Source organism: Somniosus microcephalus, chromosome 11, assembly GCF_052327205.1.
Source record: "Somniosus microcephalus isolate GS21.2 chromosome 11, FLI_Smic_1.0, whole genome shotgun sequence".
NCBI classification, from domain to species: Eukaryota; Metazoa; Chordata; class Chondrichthyes; order Squaliformes; family Somniosidae; genus Somniosus; species Somniosus microcephalus.
The window spans coordinates 204,470,488-204,489,729 of NC_140997.1; the positions used below are offsets into that span (position 1 = coordinate 204,470,488).

Sequence of the window (19,242 nt, forward strand, 5' to 3'; positions counted from 1 at the left end):
AGTAATAGATGAGATAAAGTGAGCATGTTGATTGCCTACCTGAAATCTCTTACGGTCATGTACCTCTTTTTTCGCTATTCTTCTCCCTCCCACCCACACAAATAGATAGATTACTTTATTACTTGTAATATGTTAAATATGTTCTTTTGAAGAATGATGATTACTGCCTTTAAAAATGAGTACTCAACCCTACTTTTTTTTATAGTATTGTATGACAAGTGCTGTAATAAAAGAGTTATCTTATTGCATTTCTCATTTATGAACTAATTTAATTTGAAGTTATGGACCTCAACTAGTTGAATTTAAATTTAGAAAGCATTTGTGGATATTATATTTTTGGTTCAATCTGCTGTAAATTTTACATGTAAAGAACATTTTGATTTGGCTCTGATTTAGAAGTAATGTTAAGGAAACAAACTCACTCTGAGCTTTGCAGGAGATGAGTACAATTAGCCTTGAGGCACAAGGCTCCCATTTCTACCAGTAAATTACATTCCCATAGGTAGGCTGGAATGATTGACTGCATTAGGAATCTGAAGGCTCACATTTCAGTTTATATAATCATATGGAATTCTAGATGCAGAATAAAATAAATGCAGGAGATGATTAATAGCATTCAGATATAGAACTGGGAGATGTACTTACAGAATCTTTTTTGTAATTGGGTTACAAAGAGAAAACTGCATTTCTATTGAACAGTTGAATAAACTCCTGCAGCATTCTGATATCACAAAAGGTTTCTTAAAAATAGTTCTTACAAAGAAGAATACAATTAAATCCTGTTGTATGAATTAGATTAGAATGGATAAAAAATCTTAATCATTTCATATAACTTGAATTGCCTTACTTGCAATTTAAATTACATAAAATGCTTGTATTAGCTTCTTAACTTAGTGCCATTGCCTGTTTTTAAAATGTCCTCCTTTCTGAAATTGTTACAGATTTTATCTTCTGTTGAACTGTTGCAACATTCATTACCCAAAATTCATCGTAGTGCCTCAGAACCCTCTCTACATCGAGCTGCACACACCGAAGACTTGAATCCTTTAACCCTAACGTCAACGAGAGTGGTCGCTTACTAACTGAGTCAAGAACAATGGAGAAAGCTGAGAGTTATGTTTCTTTGGGTGGTGCAAGCAGGTGAATAATATGCAACATACTGTACGTTCACTTGCAATCAATCCTGAAAGCTGCTATTGATCAGATTTAATGGTAGTAACTAGTAAGGTAAAAGTGCATCCATTTCATTAAATGTGTGGATTCCTGGTAAATTTCATGAAGCCTTTTCCGGAGATGGAAAAACAACTGACTTGTACACCCTGGACTCTTGTGTGGCAGTCGTATCATGCCCACACTGCCTGCCTTCAGTGCTTATCAACCAGGCTTCAGACTGTGCACTGGTGCAAAATGGCTGAATTGGAGATGGATATTTATTGACAACCATAATAGAGCATGCTACATGATGATCCAATCACCAAGCAACTTGCTTATCAAAGAAGACATTTCTAAAGCAAACATGCACCGTGACTTAGTAAATGTGAGGGTTAAAGGTAGACGAATGAGGTAAACTGTGAGTCTGTATGATACAAGTGTGTTGAAGTGGTTATAAATAATTGGGAGGTTTATTGTTTCAGTTTTATGTTTTTTTTGCTATTGAGTGGGGATAACATGGTATTCCATTGGATACCTGTAGAATTGTTGTCAGTCCCATGTATTTTAATAAAATAAGTTTAAAATTTGCATTTTATACAAAACTATATGCAGTTTTTTTAGATTGGTCTATTACTTCAGAACATTAGATAATTGAAAAATGTAATTACAGAATTTTAACAGCTTATTTTCTTGTGCATTAAAATGCCATAAGACTCTGGATGTACTATTGATTACTCTTGAACAGTATAAAAACATCCAATAGAAAACAGGAGGCTGCTGCAACCGGTTGCAATCATTTATATTCATTTCCATTTTCTGCAATTCCAGTTTATCCAGTAGAGCAAGCAGGCCGAAACTTGTCTGTGTTGTTCCATGGTCTACCATAATACCACATTTTTATGACCCATCTTACTAAATTTATCGAGGTGATTTTCCTCTTTGTGCCAATTCCTCTCCTGCTCTCCTTTACTAATGGTGTTAACTTCTTAATGGAGCACAGTTCGATGGCAGTTGATTGCCTGCATGCTCACTTCTAGGGTGGTAAAAAGAACTTTAAACTAATAAATGGGGGGAGGGCTCTGTCCGAAACCATAGTAAAAATGATATTTTAAAGATTTTTTTTTATTTTTTAAAAGGGTTAAGAGCAGACTTCAGGTCACAGTGATATAGATACTGCAGATGAAGGGAATACTTAAAAAGAAACTAAAGTAGTTACTCTAGGGGAATCAAGGGAGATAGGGATCAGGCAGGAAAGTGGAGTTGAGGTCGAAGATCAGCCATGATCTTAATGAATGGCGAAGCAGGCTCAAGGGGCCGTATGGCCTACTCCTGCTCCTAATTCTTATGTTCTTACAGCAGGAGTGACCAATTAAAAAATATGTTGAGTTAAACAGTTTGAGGAATACAGCATCAGGGCAGAAGGACAGGTTACAGTCTGTTGCTCAAATAAGAGTTTTATATACTAAGGCGCGGAGTGCAAGAAATAAATTGAGTGAATTGGAGGCTCAAATACAGCTTGGAGGGTATGACGTGGCCATTACTGTGACATGGTTGCAAGCTGGTCATGATTGGGAGTTAAATATTTCAGAGGTTATAAGGTCTTTAGAAAAGATAGGGAAAAACTGAAATGAGGGGTAGCCTTATTGATTTAAAGATACTACTACAACATTAGCAAGAGAGGATATAGGTAAGGGAAAGCAATCAGCAGAGACTCGGGTTGGAATTGAGGAATAAGAGAGGACTTAAAACTGTAATGGAAGTTGCCTACAGGCCTCTTGATGGCAGCAATGAAGTGGCAGAATATATTCAGAGATTAGAGAGGCTTGTAGCAAAAGCAGAGTTGTTTTAATTGGAGACTAATTCTCATATAGATTGGGAAGAGCAGAGTAGCTCAAGTCAGAAAGGTAGTGAATTTCTTGGGTGCATTCAAGAAAATGTTCTGGAGCAATATGTTCTAGAACCAACAAGAGGGCAGGCCATACTAGATTGAGTAATGAGTCAGACTTGGTTAATAATCTAACCGTAAGGGAACATTTATTTAACAGTGATCATAATATGATCAAATTCAATGTTAGGTTTGAAAAGGAGAAACATAACACACCTACTAAAATGCTAGATTTTTTTATGTCTAACTTTAACGGGATGAGACAGAGACTGACGACTGCAAAGTGGACAAAACTGTTATCGATTAAAACTATAGATGAACAGTGGGAGGGGTTCAAAAAAGAATTTTGTTCAAGACCGGACCAGTATATACCCCTAAGGGGTAAGAGCTCTGCTTCCCAAATAAAACATCTGTGGTCAACAAAAGAGGTGAGAGATTACAAGAGCATACAAAAGTGCAAATAGTGTAGATCCAGGGGACTGGGAGAGATGGAACAAACAGCAAAGGATAAAAAAAGATAGTAAGAACTGCAAAAAGGAATAGGAAAAGAAACTTGCGAAGATTAACACAAAGTTTTTACAATTATATTAGAAGATAAAGGATAGTCAAGGGTAATGTGGGACCTTTTTTAATAACTGATGCGGGTAATCTACCTGACATTCCAGGGAAACTAATAATGAATCAAGGACTGGAACTCACTAAAGTTAACGTAAGCAAGAAAACGGAATTAGAAAAAATAATGGCACGAAAAACTGACAAATTCCCAGGACCTGATGGTTTCCACCCCAGGGTTTTAAAGGAAGGTGAGGAAATTGTAGATGCTTCAGCCATAATCTTCCAAAGCGCGCTCGATTCAGGAATTGTCCCTTTTAGATTGGAAAATTGCAACTGTAGCTCCATTATTTAAGAAAGGTGAGAGAGAAACCAGGAAATTATAGACCTATTCTAGTATCTGTTGTGGGGAAGTTATTAGAAGCTATAATTAAGGACAGAATGACTGAGCACTTTGAGAAATTTGAGTTGATTATAGAGAGCCAACATGGATTTGTAAAGGGTAGATCATGTTTAACGAACCTAATAGAATTTTTTGAGGCGGTAACTAAAGCTGTAGATAGGGAAATGTCTAAGGATGCAGTTTATATGGACTTACAGAAGGCATTTGATATGGTTCCACATAAGAGACTGTTAGCTAGAATTTAAGGCAAATTATTGACCTGGTTAGGAGATTGGTTAGGTGGTAGAAGATCGAGAGTAGGGATAATGAGTATGTCATCGCATTGGAAGGAAGTGACTAGTGGTATCCCACAAGGATCTGTGCTGGGGACACATCTATTCACTATATTAATGGCTTCGATAACACAATAGAGAGCCATATATCCAAGGTTGGTGGCATAGTAAGTAGTGTAGACAGGAGCACAAAATTACAATCAGACATTGATAGATTAAATGAGTGGGCAAAACTGTGACAGATGATTTTCAACGCAGGTAAGTGTGAGGTCATCCATTTTAGACCCAAAAAAGGATAGATCTCACTTTTTTTTAAATGGTGAAAAGCTAGAAACAGTGGAGGTCCAAAGAGATTCAGGGGTCCATGTATACAGATCACTAAAATGTAGTGGTCAGGTACAAAAAATAATGGAATGTTAGCCTTTATCACTGGAAGGCTAGGATATAAAGGGGAGGAAGTTTTGCTACAGCTGTACGACGACTTGGTTAGACCACATCTGGAGCACTAGGTACCGCACCTTATAATGGATATATTGGCTTTGGAAGGAGTGCAATGGAAATTCATCAGATTGTTACCAGAGCTCCAAGGGTTAAATTGAGGACAGATTAGATAACTAGGCTTGTATTCCCTGGAATATAGAGGGTTAAGGGGTGATTTGATTGAGGTTTTAGGATTTTGAAAGGAATTGATAGGGTAAATAGAGAGAAACCTTTTCCACTGGTGGGGGGAGTCTAGGACAAGGGGACATAACCTTAAAATCAGAGCCAGGCCATTCAGGAGAGAAGTTAGGAAACACTTATTCATGCAAAGGGTGGTAGAAGTATGGAACTCTACCACAAAATGCAGTAGATACTAGCTCAATTAATTTTAAATCTGAGAGCGATAGCTTTTTGCTAGCCAAGGGTATTATGGGATATGGAGCCAAGGCGGGTGGATGGAGTTAGGATACCGATCAGCCATGATCTCATTGAATGGTGTGAACTGAGACAATGAGTGTCAATAAGCTAGTCGATTGCAATGGCATCACAGCCGAGCCTGATCTTTTCTCACCAATGTCCACATACACATACTTCCATCGGGAGTGGGAATCATGTCCTACTTTCTTCTCCTTTCTGCAGAAGCCATTCTTGTACTTCTACTGCTGCCCTGGGTGAGATCAGCTGATTTTTCACACCGGGGCTCAAGGTTGGGAACTTCCTGGGCTGTATGGTGCAACTAATCACTGTCTGAAGCAGCTGCGCCATCAGGACAGCGTTATTTTTTTTTATTCCTTGTGGACGTCGCTGGCAAGGCCAGCATTTATTGTTCATCCCAAATTGCCCATGAGAAGGTGGTGGTGAGCCGCCTTCTTGAACCGCTGCAGTCCATATGGTGAAGGTACTCCCACAGTGCTGTTAGGGAGGGAGATCCAGGATTTTGACCCAGCGACGATGAAGGATCGGCGATATACTTCCAAGTCAGGATGGTGTGTGACTTGGAGGTGGTGGTGTTCCCAGGTGCCTGCTGCCCTTGTCCTTCTAGGTGGTAGAGGTCGCGGGTTTGTGAGGCGCTGCCGAAGAAGCCTGGGCGAGTTGCTGCAGTGTATCTTGTAGATGGTACACACTGCAGCCACGGTACGCTGGTGGTGGAGGGAGTGAATGTTTAAGGTGGTGGCTGGGGTGCCAATCAAGTGGGCTGCTTTGTCTTGGTTGGGGTCGAGCTTCTTGAGTGTTGTTGGAGCTGCACTCATCCAGGCAAGTGGAGAGTATGCCATCACACTCCTTACTTGTGCCTTGTAGATGGTGGAAAGGCTTTGGGGAGTCGGTAGGTGAGATACTCGCCGCAGAATACCCAGCCTCTGACCTGTTCTTGGTGCCACAGTATTTATGTGGCTGGTCCAGTTAAGTTTCTGGTCAATGGTGACCCCCCCAAGATATTGATGGTGGGGGATTCGGCAATGGTAATGCCGTTGAATGTCAAGGGGCGGTGGTTAGACGCTTGGTTGTTGGAGATAGTCATTGCCTGGCACTTGTGTGGCGCGAATGTTACCTGCCACTTATCAGTCGAAGCTTGAAGGTCATCCAGGTCTTGCTGCGTGCGGACACGGACTGCTTCATTCTGAAAAGTTGCAAATGGCACTGAACATTGTAGTCACCAGCGAACATCCCGACTTCTGAACTTATGATGGAGGGAAGGTCATTGATGAAGTAGCTGAAGATAGTTGGGCCGAGGACACTGCAGCGATGTCCTGGGGCTGTGATGATTGACCACCATAACCATCTTCCTTTGTGCTAGGTATGACTCCAGCCAGTGGAGAGTTTCTCCTCCCCCCCCCCCCCCGCCCGCCCCCCGATTCCCATTGACTTCAGTTTTACCAGGGCTCCTTGATGCCACACTTGGTCAAATGCTGCCTTGATGTCAAGGGCAGTCACTCTCCCCTCTGGAATTCAGCTCTTTTGTCCATGTTTGGACCAAGGCTGTAATGAGGTCTGGAGCCGCGTGTTCCTGGCAGAACCCAAACTGGGCATCAGTGAGCAGGTTATTGTTGAGTAAGTGCCACTTGATAGCACTGTCAACGACACCTTCCATCACTTTGCTGATGATTGAGAGTAGACTGATGGAGTGTAGACTGATGGAGTGGTAATTGGCCAGATTGGATTTGTCCTGCTTTTTGTGGACGGGCCATACCTGGGCAGTTTTCCACATCGTCGGATAGATGCCAGTGTTATAGCTGTACTGGAACAACCTGGCTGGAGGCGCAGCTAGTTCTGGAGCACTTGTCTTCAGCACGACAGCCGGGATGTTGCCGGGGCATATATGAGTGGCTTTATTTAATTTCTTTTGCGTAGAAGGCCAGTGCAGGTCCTTCATTCTCCCACTAAAAATAGAGTCTTGTAGGGCTGCTGGCACCTGTGAGACTGAGCCCCATGATGAATCACCAGAGATGGGGGGAAAAACTTGAGCGAGGTGGAGAGCAGGAAAAATTGGCATCCTATTTATGGCTCGAGACATTGTTTTTCCTGGCATCTTGTCACCATTAGTCAGTGAAGTCTATGTGTGATGTGCTTAAATACTGTTTCATGTCTACCCACTGAAGGTGCACTTTGTATTGCAGGATTGTTTGTCTCTGGCAGCAATAGTAGTTGAGTCTAAGTAGTAGCATTGAGTCAAAATAGACCATTTGTCTGTTTTTTTCCTCCCTAACTTTGGAAAATGAGTCACCAGTTTATTAGCAAATCATTATTTTAAGAGTTTGCATCTATAAATCAAATTGGCTTTTGTAAGCCAGGTTATAACGGATGAGAAATTAAATCGGATGACCAGGGGGGCAGGCAACTTTGAGAAATATTAGCAGATGGAAAAAATTAATGGAGAAAAGATGCAGAACTTTCTAATCTGTTCAGTATTGGTAGATTTTCCTCATTTTTCAGTTAGATTTCTGATTATGAAGTTTGCGACTGATAGTTGCATATGAAGAGTGTGATGGACACTAAAGTGTGACATACACACAGACAAGCAGATCGCCTGTGGCATTGCTATTAAGTTTGATTATATCATGTAATGCCAATGTACTGTACTGAATACTAGTGAGGGCGATGGTTCCTCTGGGGAGTACAGCCAGAGCCAGGTCCATGGTAGGACAGCTGTACAGGGGTGGAGAAGGAAGATCAGGAAAGCAATAATGATAGGAGACTCAATAGTTTGGGGAACAGACAGGCGTTTCTGCGATCGCAGACGTGATTCCAGGATGGTGTGTTGCCTTCCTGGTGCCAGGATGTCACTGAGCGGCTGCAGAACATTGAGGGGGGAGGGTGAACAGCCAGAGGTCGTGGTCCATATCGGTATCAACGACAGGTAGAAAGAGGGATGAGGTCCTGCAGGCAGATTTTAGGGAGCTAGGAAAGAGATTAAGCAGGACCTCAAAAGGTCATAATCTCCGGATTACTCCTGGTGCCACGAACTAGTGAGTATAGAAATAGGAGGATAGAGCAAATGAATGTGTGGCTGGAGAGATGGTACATGAGGGAGGACTTTAGATTTCTGGGACATTGGGACCGGTTCTGGGGGAGATGGGACCTGTACAGGCCAGACGGGTTGCACCTCAATAGAGCTGGGACCAATGTCCTCACGGTGGGGTTTGCTAGTACTGTTGGGGAGGGTTTAAACTAATTTGGCATGGGGATGGGCACCAGGATGTAGCATTAGAAAGGAGAAACAAGGTGCACAAAGGATTGGGAGAGACAGATAGCACTAGAGCAAGAAATAGTACGGTAATAGGTGGGGTCAGAATAAGAGAGAATACATGATGGTCTAAGATAGGTTTACAGTGCATGTGAATGAATGCACAAAGTGTGGTAAATAAGGTTGGTGAGCTGCAGGTGCAAATATGATGGGAATATGATGTCGTGGCGATAGGAGACCTGGCTCAAAAATGGGCAGGATTGGGTACTAAATATTCCTGGATATAAGGTGTTCAGGAAAGATAGGTTAAGGAGAATATTAGTGCTGGAGAGAGAGGATACCCTGAAGGGGTGAAGGACAGAATCTATTTGGTCAGAGTTAAGAAACAATAGAGGTGCCATTACACTAGGTGTATTCTATAGGCTGCCAGCTAGTGGAAAGGATATAGAGCAAATTGCAGGGAAATTACAGAGAGGTGCAAGAATTATAGAGTTGCGATAATGGGGGACATCAACTATCTTAATATAGACTGGGATAGTCATAGTGTAAAGGGCAGAGAGGGGGAAGAATTTCTGAAGTGTGTTCAGCAAAACTTTCTTGATCAGTACGTTTCCGGCCCAGTGCAGAAGGAGGCATTGCTGGATCTGGTTCTGGGGAATGAGGTGGGTCAAGTAGGGAACAGTGATCACAGTATCATAAGGTTTAGATTAGCTAATGAAAAGGACAATTTCAGTGGATTCAGAACAGTTCTGGCCCGGGTAAATTGGAATCAAAAATTGGCAGGCAAAACTGTAATCAAACAATGGGCTGCCTTTAAAGAGATGGTTCAGGTACAGCCGAGGTACATTCCCACGAGGGGGAAAGGTAGGGCAACCAAAGCCGGAGCGCCCTGGATGATGAAAGAGATAGAGAGTAAGATGAAGCAGAAAAAGGGTGCATATGACAGATGTCAGGTTGAGAATAAAAGTGAGAACCAGCCTGAATATAGAAACTTCAGAGGGGAAGTGAAAAAAGAAATAAGGGCAAAGAGAGTACGAGAATAGATTGGCAGCTAACATAGAAGGGAATCCAAAAGTCTTCTATAGGCATATAAATAGTAAATGGGTAGTAAGAGGAGGGGTGGGCTGATTAGGAACCAAAATGGAGACCTATGCATGAAGGCAGAGGGCATAGCTGAGGTACTAAATGAGTATTTTGGCAGCATCTTCTTCCTTGGTGAAGACAGATGCAAAGTCAGAGTGAAAGAGGAGGTAGTTGAGATACTGGATGGGATGAAAAATTGATAAGGAGGAGGTACTAGAAAGGCTGGCTGTACTTAAAGTAGGTAAGTCACCAGGACCAGGATGCATCCTAGGATGCGGAGGGAAATAAAGGTGGAAATTGTGGAGGTACTGGCCATAATTTTCCAATCCTCCTTGGATACGGTGGTGGTGCCAGAGGACTGGAGAATTGGAACACTTGTTCAAAAAAAGGTGTAAGGATAAGCCCAGCAACTACAGGCCAGTCAGTTTAACCTCGGTAGTGGGGAAGCTTTTAGAAACGATAATCCGGGACAAAATTAACAGTCATAGAAACATCGAAGATAGGAGCAGGAGTAGGCCATTCGGCCCCTCGAGCCTGTTCCGCCATTTAATGAGATCATGGCTGATCATCCAAATTCAGTGCCCTGTCCCTGCTTTCTCCCCATATCCCTTTAGCCTTAAGAAATATATCAAACTCCTTCTTGAATATATTGAATGAATTGGCCTCAACTGCCTTGTGTGGTAGAGAATTCCACAGGTCACTTGGACAAGTATGGATTAATTAAGGAAAGCCAGCACGGATTTGTTAAAGGCAAATCGTGTTTAACTAAATTGATTCAGTTTTTTGATGAGGTAACAGAGAGGGTTGATGAGGGCAATGCGGTTGATGTGATGTACATGGACTTCCAAAATGCATTTGATAAAGTGCCACATAATAGGCTTGCCAGCAAAGTTGAAGCCCATGGAATAAAAGGGACAGTGGCACAAATCGTTGAAGGTGGCAGGGCAAGTTGAGAAAGCAGTTAAAAAAGCATAGGGGATCCTGGGCTTCATAAATAAAGGCATAGAGTACAAAAGCAAGGAAGTTATGATGAACCTTTATAAAACACTGGTTCGGCCTCAACTGGAGTAGCGTGTCCAATTCCAGGCACCGCACTTTAGGAAGACCTTAGAGAGGGTGCAGAAAAGATTTACAAGAATGGTTCCAGGGATGAGGGACTTCAGTTACAAGGATAGATTAGAGAAGCTGCGGTTGTTCTCCTTAGAGCAGAGACAGTTGAGAGGAGATTTGATAGAGGTGTTCAAAATTATGAGGGGTCTAGACAGAGTAGATAGAGAGAAACTGTTCCCATTGGCAGAAGGGCAGAGAACCAGAGGACACAGATTTAAGATGATTGGCAAAAGAACCAAAGGCAACATGAGGAAAATCTTTTTTATGCGAGTGGTTAGGTTCATTGCCTGAAAGGGTGGCGGAGGCAGATTCAATTGTGGCTTTCAAAAGGGAATTGGATAAGTACCTGAAGGAAAAAAAAATGCAGGGCTATGGGGAAAGGGCGGGGGAGTGGGACTAGCTGAAGTGCTTTTGCAGAGAACCAGCATGGGCTCGACGGGCCAAATGGCCTCCTTCTGTGCTGTAACCATTCTATGATTATCTGCTGTTAAGATGAGACTGAAGTCTGTAAAGTCCGATATCTGTTCAGTATGTACTTGGTGACGTGGCAGTTTAATTACTGTTGAGACTACAGATTGGAACCCCAACTTTTTTTTTTTTTTTTTTTTGAGTAAGTCGGGAGTAACAATCATTTTGGTTCTTGTGTCAACATATTTTCAATTGATGTGACAATTTGTACATTCCAAATGACTCTACTGGTTTCCTTTATCTGCCCTACAGAGCCTTCTTTCCCCCCCCCCCTCCAGCTCCCAACTCTACTCCTGACCATCTGCATCCTACCAAGCTCTCCCTCCTTCCTCACTAGTTGTTTCTCTTCCTATCTCCTTCATGCATGTCCAACTATGCTTCTTTTCTAACCAACTGCCCAATTCTCTTGTTACCCACTTTCCTTACTATTTCTCTCCCAGCCACTCAGACCCCACTTCTGCTCTTCCCCTTCCCTCTTTTCCCACTTTTCATGCAACTCTGCCGCCTCCTCCCAACCTAATAATTCTGAATAAAAGAACATAAGAAATAGGAGCTGGAGTAGGCCAGTTGGCCCTTCGAGTCTGCTCTGCTATTCAACAAGATAATGGCTGATCTACCTCAACTCCACCTTCCCACACTATCCTCATATCCTTTAGTTCCCAAAAATGTATCGACCCGTCTTGAATATACTCAACGACTGAGCATCCACAGCTCTCTGGGGTAGAGAATTCCAAAGATTCACAACCCTTTGAGTGAAGAAATTTCTCATCTCAGCTCTAAATGGCTGACCCCATGTTCTAGATTCCCCAGCCAGGGGAAACATTTTCTCAGTGTTAACCCTGTCAAGCCCCTTAAGAATTTTATATGTTTCAATTAGATCACCTCTCATTCTTCTAAACTCTAGGGAATATAGGCCTAGTCTACTCAATCTCTCCTCATCCCAGGAACCAGTCCAGTGAACCTTTGTTGCACTCCCTCCTCTGAAGCAAGTATGTCTTTCCTTATGTAAGGAGACCAGAACTGTACACAGTACTCCAGGTTTGGCCTCACCAATGCCCTGTATAATTGTAGTAAGACTTCTTTACTCTTATACTCTAATCCCTTTATAACAAAAGCTAACATACCATTTGCTTTCCTAATTGTTGCTTGCTGTGCCTGCATGTTTCTGTGATTCATGTACAAGGATACCCAGGTCCCTCAAAATGCAAACATTTCCCAGTCTCTCACCATTCAAAAAATATTATTTTTTGTTTTTCCTACCAAAGTGGATAACTTCACACTTCCCCACATTGTATTCCATTTGCCATGTTCTTGCCCAGTCAACCTGTCTCTATCTCTCTGCAGCCTCTTTGCGTCCTCCTCACAGCTTACTTTCCCACCTAACTTTGTATCATTAGCAAACTTGGATACGTTACTCAGTTCCTTTCATCTAAGTCATTAATAAAGATTGTAAATAGCTGAAGCCCAAGCACTGATCCTTGCGGTACCCTGCTAGTTACAGCCTGCCAACCCGAAAAAGTCCCGTTTATTCCTACTGTTTTCTGTCCATTAACCAATCCTCAATCCATGCTAATATATTACCTTCAATCCCATAAGTCCTAATTTTGTGTAATAACCTCTTGTGTGGCACCTTATCGAATGCTTTTTGAAAATCCAAATACAGGAAACTTTGGTTTATCCGGAGGTTGTATGTCCGATCTAACGGCAAAAATCAGGAGCTGTTTTCTGTAAGTTTTTTTAGATCTCTTTTTTTTTCCCCCCCAGTCAGCCACTGCAAGGTCTGTAGCTATAGCAACAGCTTCAGCTAGACGCTTGCAGCTGCCGCCGACTCTTTAGAAGCTGTTGCTAAGCAAGTGTTTGTTGTCAGATACGGAGATAAAAACCTCCGTATGCTTCAACATTAACTTTGTATGTCCGGCAGTTTTGATAGATCGGCAACACGCCGGTCCCGTCGGTGCCGGATATCACAAAGTTTCCTGTACACTCAATCCACTGGCTCCCCCTTATCCATTCTACTAGTTACATCTTCAAAAAACTAAGATTTGTCAAACACTTTCTTTTTTCCCTTTCATAAAACCATGTTGACTCTGCCTAATATTACTTCTCAACTCCCTGTTCTCGCTGTCGCCATTTTGCTAGGGTCCTCGGAAGAGGTTGCCCGGACAGCCAACTGAAGCTTGTTTCATTCTTCCTTCATCTCAATCTACTTCCTGCCACCCACTCTCCAACATGATCTGTTCAGCCACTGCCTCTGCTTACTATAACCAACTCTTTGCTATACCATATACTTCCTAGAAGTTTCTCACACCTGTTTTTTTTTTTTTTTTTTATAAAGTATCCTGCTCGTCACCATGAGCAATGCCACAGATGTGCATACCTCCAATGGGATAAAACACATTGGGCTGAAAATTCAGTAGGGTTAGCGCCCCATTTGAGGCGCTAGAGGGCCTAGCGCCGGAGTTATGGCTGGTTTGTAAATTCAGTGGGGCCCTGCCATCGGCGTTACAGGTTGCGCTGCGCCGGCACCGATGACGTCATCGGTGTGCGCAGCGTCCCGGTTGCCGTGGTGACGGGCCCCAACGCCGAAATTGAGTTGCGGCCGCCTCGCCCGTGGCAGCCGCAACTAACGATGTTTCAGCAGAGTCCTACGCCAGTTAGCGCCGGCGCATTAAGGTCGCGCGGCGGCCGGCCGCTTTCCCGCCGGCCGCCTGCCCGCACCTCCCTCCCCGGACTCCTCCACCTCCCTCCCCGGACTCCTCCACCCCCCCCCCCGCGGAACAGATGCGTCTGGCCTGCGAGCCCGGCACTTCTCCGAGGTGCCGGGCTCATTTTTTTCAAGATTTCAACGGCCAGCGGGCGGGTGCAGGCAGCTCCTCCTTAACTGAAGGAGGAGGCCTGCACTTCCCCAGCCTGCCGCACCGCATCGGGTGCCGCAGCGCCGGAATTGCGCCGCAATGCGGCAGTCAGCGGCCATTTCGAGGCGCTGACACCCTCCTGTAGCGCCGGCAGCCGTTTGGGTGCGGCGCTACTGAATTTTTGGCGTGCGCAGGGGGACTTAGCGCCGGCGCTAAAGTCCTGGCGCGGCGCCAACTGAATTTCTAGGCCATTGTGTTTATTTGATGCCATATCACTAGGGGGAGTGGAAGAGCTACTGATGCCACCAGAAACATGTAAATGTACATGTTTTGCCAGTGTTAACTTTTAATAAATGTCAAGCGTGGTTCAGCAATGGCACTCTTTCCTCAGAGTTAGAAAGTTGTGGATTCAAGCACAGAACGTTGACTGGCACTTCAGTGCAGCACAGAGTACTATACAGTTAAGAGGCGTTGTCATTTGGATGAAACGTTACAGGTGGATGTAAAAGATCCCATGGCATCATTTGAAGAACTGGTGAGTTCTCCCGGTGTCCTAACATTTATCCCTCAACCAATGTCAGTGAAAACAGCTCATTTGGTCAGTTCTCTCTGCTGGTTGTGGGACCTCGCTGAGCACAAATAGGCTGCTGTGTTTTCCTACAACTGACTAATGGGGTAAACTTTCTCTCAGGTTTGTGGTCAGCTGGCTGACTTAGCATTTAAGGATGCCCGCTCGATGGCGCTGACTAGAGTCCCAAACCTTTTTGAGGGCTGGGCCTCGGTAACACAGGGATAGCAGGCAGCAGACAGAAAACAAGCACCCCGGGACAGCCAGTTGGTTCCGGACTGCTGCAATACTGGATAACCCAGCCAGCCTCTGGGCCTGGAAAAAGGTAGGCCGGAGGGGGTGGGGGGCAGGTGGGAGCATTCCTACTCCTCCTGGCCGCACAAAAATAACTGAGTGTCTACCTTTGAGCTTCTCTTCGGCTGGACTGCGCCCGAGACGGGGCTGGACTGCGCCCGAGACGGGGCTGGACTGCGCCCGATGCCTACACTGCCCAGTTGGGTCCTACTGATGTTGTAGAACCCCAATTTAAGCACAAAGTAGCTGTGTGCTTGGACGGCCACCTCGTCCGAGGACCCTGGCAAAATGGCGAGAGCGAGAACAGTTCTTCCCCCTGGATGCTTCCTGCCCCATTTCTGCCGGGTGGCAAGCCTCAAAATTCCCCCCATATTACAAAAGTATTTAATTGGTTGTGAAGCACTTTGGGATGTCCTGTGGATGTAAAAGGCTCTATAAAAATGCAATTGTTTCTTTCCTTAAACCAAAGAGCAGACACGCTTCTTCTCTACCATAGGAAACTTTTATTCAAAGCAGCACTACTACACAATGGAGAAGACAAGCAGTTGTAAATACTGAACTTTACCCAATATCTGGCAGGTATAATAGAACTCAGAATCCATCTACTAGGAGGAAACTTTCATAACCATTTTTGAGTTTGCTATGGTAGACACTGAAATATCTTTTGGGGGGAAATATTAGCACCAGTAAGAGATGGTGAAAGTTTCAGTATTAGAAAGCCATTTTTCCCCATTTCATTTAATGAGTTTTACAAAACAGTGCAGACTTAAAAGGATTTCTGTTGCAACATTCAAGCTGTGTAGTTGAAGACAACCCTGACATTCACAATTGTTTGACAAGTCCCTATATTCTGATATGACTCCGCTACAGTTCACACATGTAACACTCGAGTTAGTTTGCACTTTCACAACAAAATACAAATGCTACCATCAAATAAAGTAGGCTTGGATTGTAGAATAATTATTTTAGTCTCTTGTTCCTCCTCCCTCTCCTCCCCTCCCCCAACACATTTTGAAAGGTGCGTGAACGTGTCCAGGATAGCCACCCTGTCTTAAGTTGGTAGGTAGCATGGGAAAGCAGGATTAGGGGTTTGTCCTCTTCTCGAGATGGGCTGCCCATCACATCGAAATAGTCTGGTTAGCAACTGGGAAAAAAGTGACTTAAATGGTACTAAGTAAGTGTGAATACAATTCTATTTGCATTCCTGGGATACCTTTTACTGATTTTTTTTGATCATAATACCGCACCAAACCACATCTTTACAGATTCGACATGATTAATACAGTTTTCTAGCCATTTGCTGACTTTGATAACATCTGTCCTGTAATCTGATCTGTATTTTCAGGGACTGAAAGGTTGCAAAATTTAGCCCATTATTTCCCAGATTTATTAACTAGCAATCTTATGAATGAGCCTTACTGATAAATGCTGACCTCATCTATTTTCATTCAGGGAGACAGGCTGTTGTGTTGCTAGGATTTTAGTTTCACCCAAGCACAGCTCAATGATAATACTTAGCAGAATAGAAGTAAGTAAAAAGAATTTTGCTATTTTATTTATAAATTGCTTCCAACTGTGAGATCTTGGTATGATCTGTGGTATATTTTAGGTTTCTTCCAGCTGTCATTGTAATTTTTAAAAGAAAAGGCAATCCATAACATTTTTCACAGTTAATATTTGCAGTAATGCCAAAACATGTACTTTTGTTGCACAGCAGTTTGGTTTAAAATGAGGCAGTTTCACAACCTTGATCAGATCATTTCAGTCCGAGAGTCAGGGAGAGGGGTAACATATGGCTCAGTCACTTCAGGCTGCTCTCATGCAATTCCTGGTAGCTGGCTAAAGAATGGCAAAAAACAGTGGCCTGGCAGCAGCTTACCTGTCTGCTTTCTAGGGAAGGGAAAGAAAAATGTTGATGGAGGTGGGTGCACACTCCTGCACTGTTACCAGGCACCATTCTGGGACTCAGAAGTCCGGTACTTCATCAGAGGGGGAGAGAGAAGACAAGGTGAATCAATCCCAGACTATTCTAGTGCTCTCCCGAGGCCAGTTCAGAGAAGCACTGATGCATAGTCCACCAACCTGGGGAATGAGTGAAAAGAGAGGGGTCTTATTCTGAAATGAATATATTCTGCAGCTTGAGTTGTGGACTCAAGCTACAGAAGAAGCTTTGCTTTGTTACTAATGTATACTCTACCAAGGCAATTAACTACAAGTAATATCTCAATAGTTTCATACATCTTTTCCTTCTAAAATTACAGCTAGAAGAAAATTTCTAATACCAGAAAAAGGGCTGTGAACTGTATATGGAGTAGTGCTTTCTGCAGTGACTTTAAAAAAAAAACGTGTTCAGAATTCATAAATAAATCAAAAGTTTACAATTAAATACAGTGAACCCTGCAAAATACAGTCCTGATTCAACCACAGTTTCATTGTACCATTTGTTCCCATTATAGAACAGTTCTAGTTCAAACAGAATTTTGAACCAAGCTTCCATGTTTAGGTGAATCAGTTATGTTTCTGCAGAAGTAAGCTGTAATTTAGTTTATAGCATCTTATAACACTACAGAAACAGGCTGATCAGCCTGACTCTCACTGGATGCAGTGCGCTCATCTGCTCCTGAAAGATGCATGAAGAGATCGCCAAGCTCTGCCACTTCATCTTCACCCGTATACTGGGGAACATCCCTGTGCTCCCGCTCTTCAATAAAATCCCACAGTCGCACCGAGTGAAGGAACTGCAGGATAAAAAAACAAATACAGCATTGTATTTTTTCTGGAACCTATTTTAAAATATATTTGCAGACAAATTCTGAATATATTTTATTGCAAAAATATTAAGAAACAGGTAGTGTTCAGTTCTTTTTTGCCTAGTGAATAAGTTCACTAAACCTTGGGAGTATCATCCTAACTTAAGTGCCAGTGGCATTACTCAATAGCTGCTTGGACTGAAATGGATGCAATTTGTTCTCAAAGTAATGAATTAGGTTAAAAAAACTCATTCTGCTACTTTCACAAATTACAAAGGAGGCCAGACCCATCTAATGTGAATTGCAGGCAAAGGGAACAGGCCTTCAGGATAGCTTGAATATTAAATCTTAAAATAATCAAAAAGCTACAAACCAGGGGCACTGTGCAATTTGAGACTTCAAAATCAGTGTAAAATTATTAAGAAGTTGATACACTCTTCTGTTTCTGTGGGTAGGTGGGCTACCCATCTATAGGTGGCCATTCAGTATATTTAAATTTCATTGAACCTTAAGTAAGTACATCCAAAATTTGAACCATCAGTGTGCTGAACTCTGTTGGTGTTCAGAGAGATTTGTGTGTCCTCATGCAAGAAACACAGAAAGCTAGCATGCAGGTACAGCAAGCAATAAGGAAGGCAAACGGCATGTTGGCCTTTATTGCAAGGGGGTTGGAGTACAAGAGTAAGGAAGTCTTGCTACAATTGTACAGGGCCTTGGTGAGACCACACCTGGAGTACTGTGCACAGTTCTGGTCTCCTTAACTAAGGAAGGATATACTTGCCTTGGAGGCGGTGCAACAAAGGTTCACTAGATTGATTCCTGGGATGAGAGGGCTGTCCTATGATGTGAGATTGTGTAGAATGGGCTGATACTCTCTGCAGTTTAGAAGAATGAGAGGTGATCTCATTGAAACATACAAGATTCTGAAGGGGATTGACAGGGTAGATGCAGAGAGGTTGTTTCCCTTGGCTGGAGTGTCTAGAACTAGGGGACATAGCCCCAGGATAAGAGGTAGGCCATTTAAGACTGAGATGAGGAAGAATTTCTTCACTGAGGGTTGTGAATCTTTGGAATTCTCTGCTCCAGAGGGCTGTGAATGCTGAATCGTTGAATATATTCAAGGCTGAGACAGATAGATTTTTAGACTCTAGGGGAATCAAGGGATATGGAGATCGGGCGGGAAAGTGGAGTTGAGGTCGATGATCAGCCATGATCTTATTGAATGGCGGAGCAGGCTCGAGGGGCCATATGGCCTACTCCTGCTCTTACTACTTATGTTCTTAAACTAGGTAGCTCCATGTTAACTATCACCAAGTTAAGGCAGTGGCATCAAGGGTCCCAGATAATAGTTCACCAGCTGCTGCTTTTTCAATAGCCCTAGAACACTGGCAAAGTTCACCAACACAATGTCATGAAATATCTGGTAGTTAGATTATTTACCCTCACATTGCCTTCAGAACTGAGCTGTTTTCTTGGCTGCTCAGGCTCTGCCATCGTTCCATCAGGGTAAGCGTGAAGGTAAAGGCACTTTCCACCAAACGGACAAGACCCTTTCCCCTTGTCAAAGTATTTACAAGCCTTCTTACTGTTAAAATGACCATAGAAAAAATTAGAAAGGAAGAATATACCTTTAATTCACAACTATTGCTGTATTTGATAATCTAGTTTTGGACAAAACCAAAATACAT

The 19,242-nt window shown here is 43.0% G+C and overlaps 2 protein-coding genes across 15 annotated transcripts in view; one reads left to right on the forward strand and one right to left on the reverse strand.

The window, feature by feature from the left end:
• The window catches only part of LOC147111144 (RAF proto-oncogene serine/threonine-protein kinase-like), a 95,283-nt gene extending 93,415 nt beyond the window's left edge, over nt 1–1,868 (forward strand). For all 10 annotated transcript variants that reach the window (XM_086001735.1, XM_086001741.1, XM_086001733.1 and 7 more), the window contains one exon: nt 942–1,868. In XM_086001735.1, the coding sequence (XP_085857861.1) occupies nt 942–1,082 (141 nt within the window). In that variant the 3' untranslated portion in view covers nt 1,083–1,868. The remainder of the gene's footprint in view (nt 1–941) is intronic.
• The window catches only part of mkrn2 (makorin, ring finger protein, 2), a 74,924-nt gene that overhangs the window by 26,017 nt on the left and 29,665 nt on the right, over nt 1–19,242 (reverse strand). For 3 of the 5 annotated variants that reach the window (XM_086001746.1, XM_086001743.1, XM_086001745.1), the window contains exons 7-8: nt 18,995–19,139; nt 17,401–17,542 (exon numbers count right to left, since the gene is read on the reverse strand). In XM_086001746.1, coding sequence (XP_085857872.1) covers nt 17,401–17,542; nt 18,995–19,139 — 287 coding nt within the window. Of the gene's footprint in view, nt 1–15,284; nt 17,543–18,994; nt 19,140–19,242 lie in introns of those variants that run through there. The other 2 variants (XM_086001744.1, XM_086001747.1) reach the window with 2 other exon arrangements.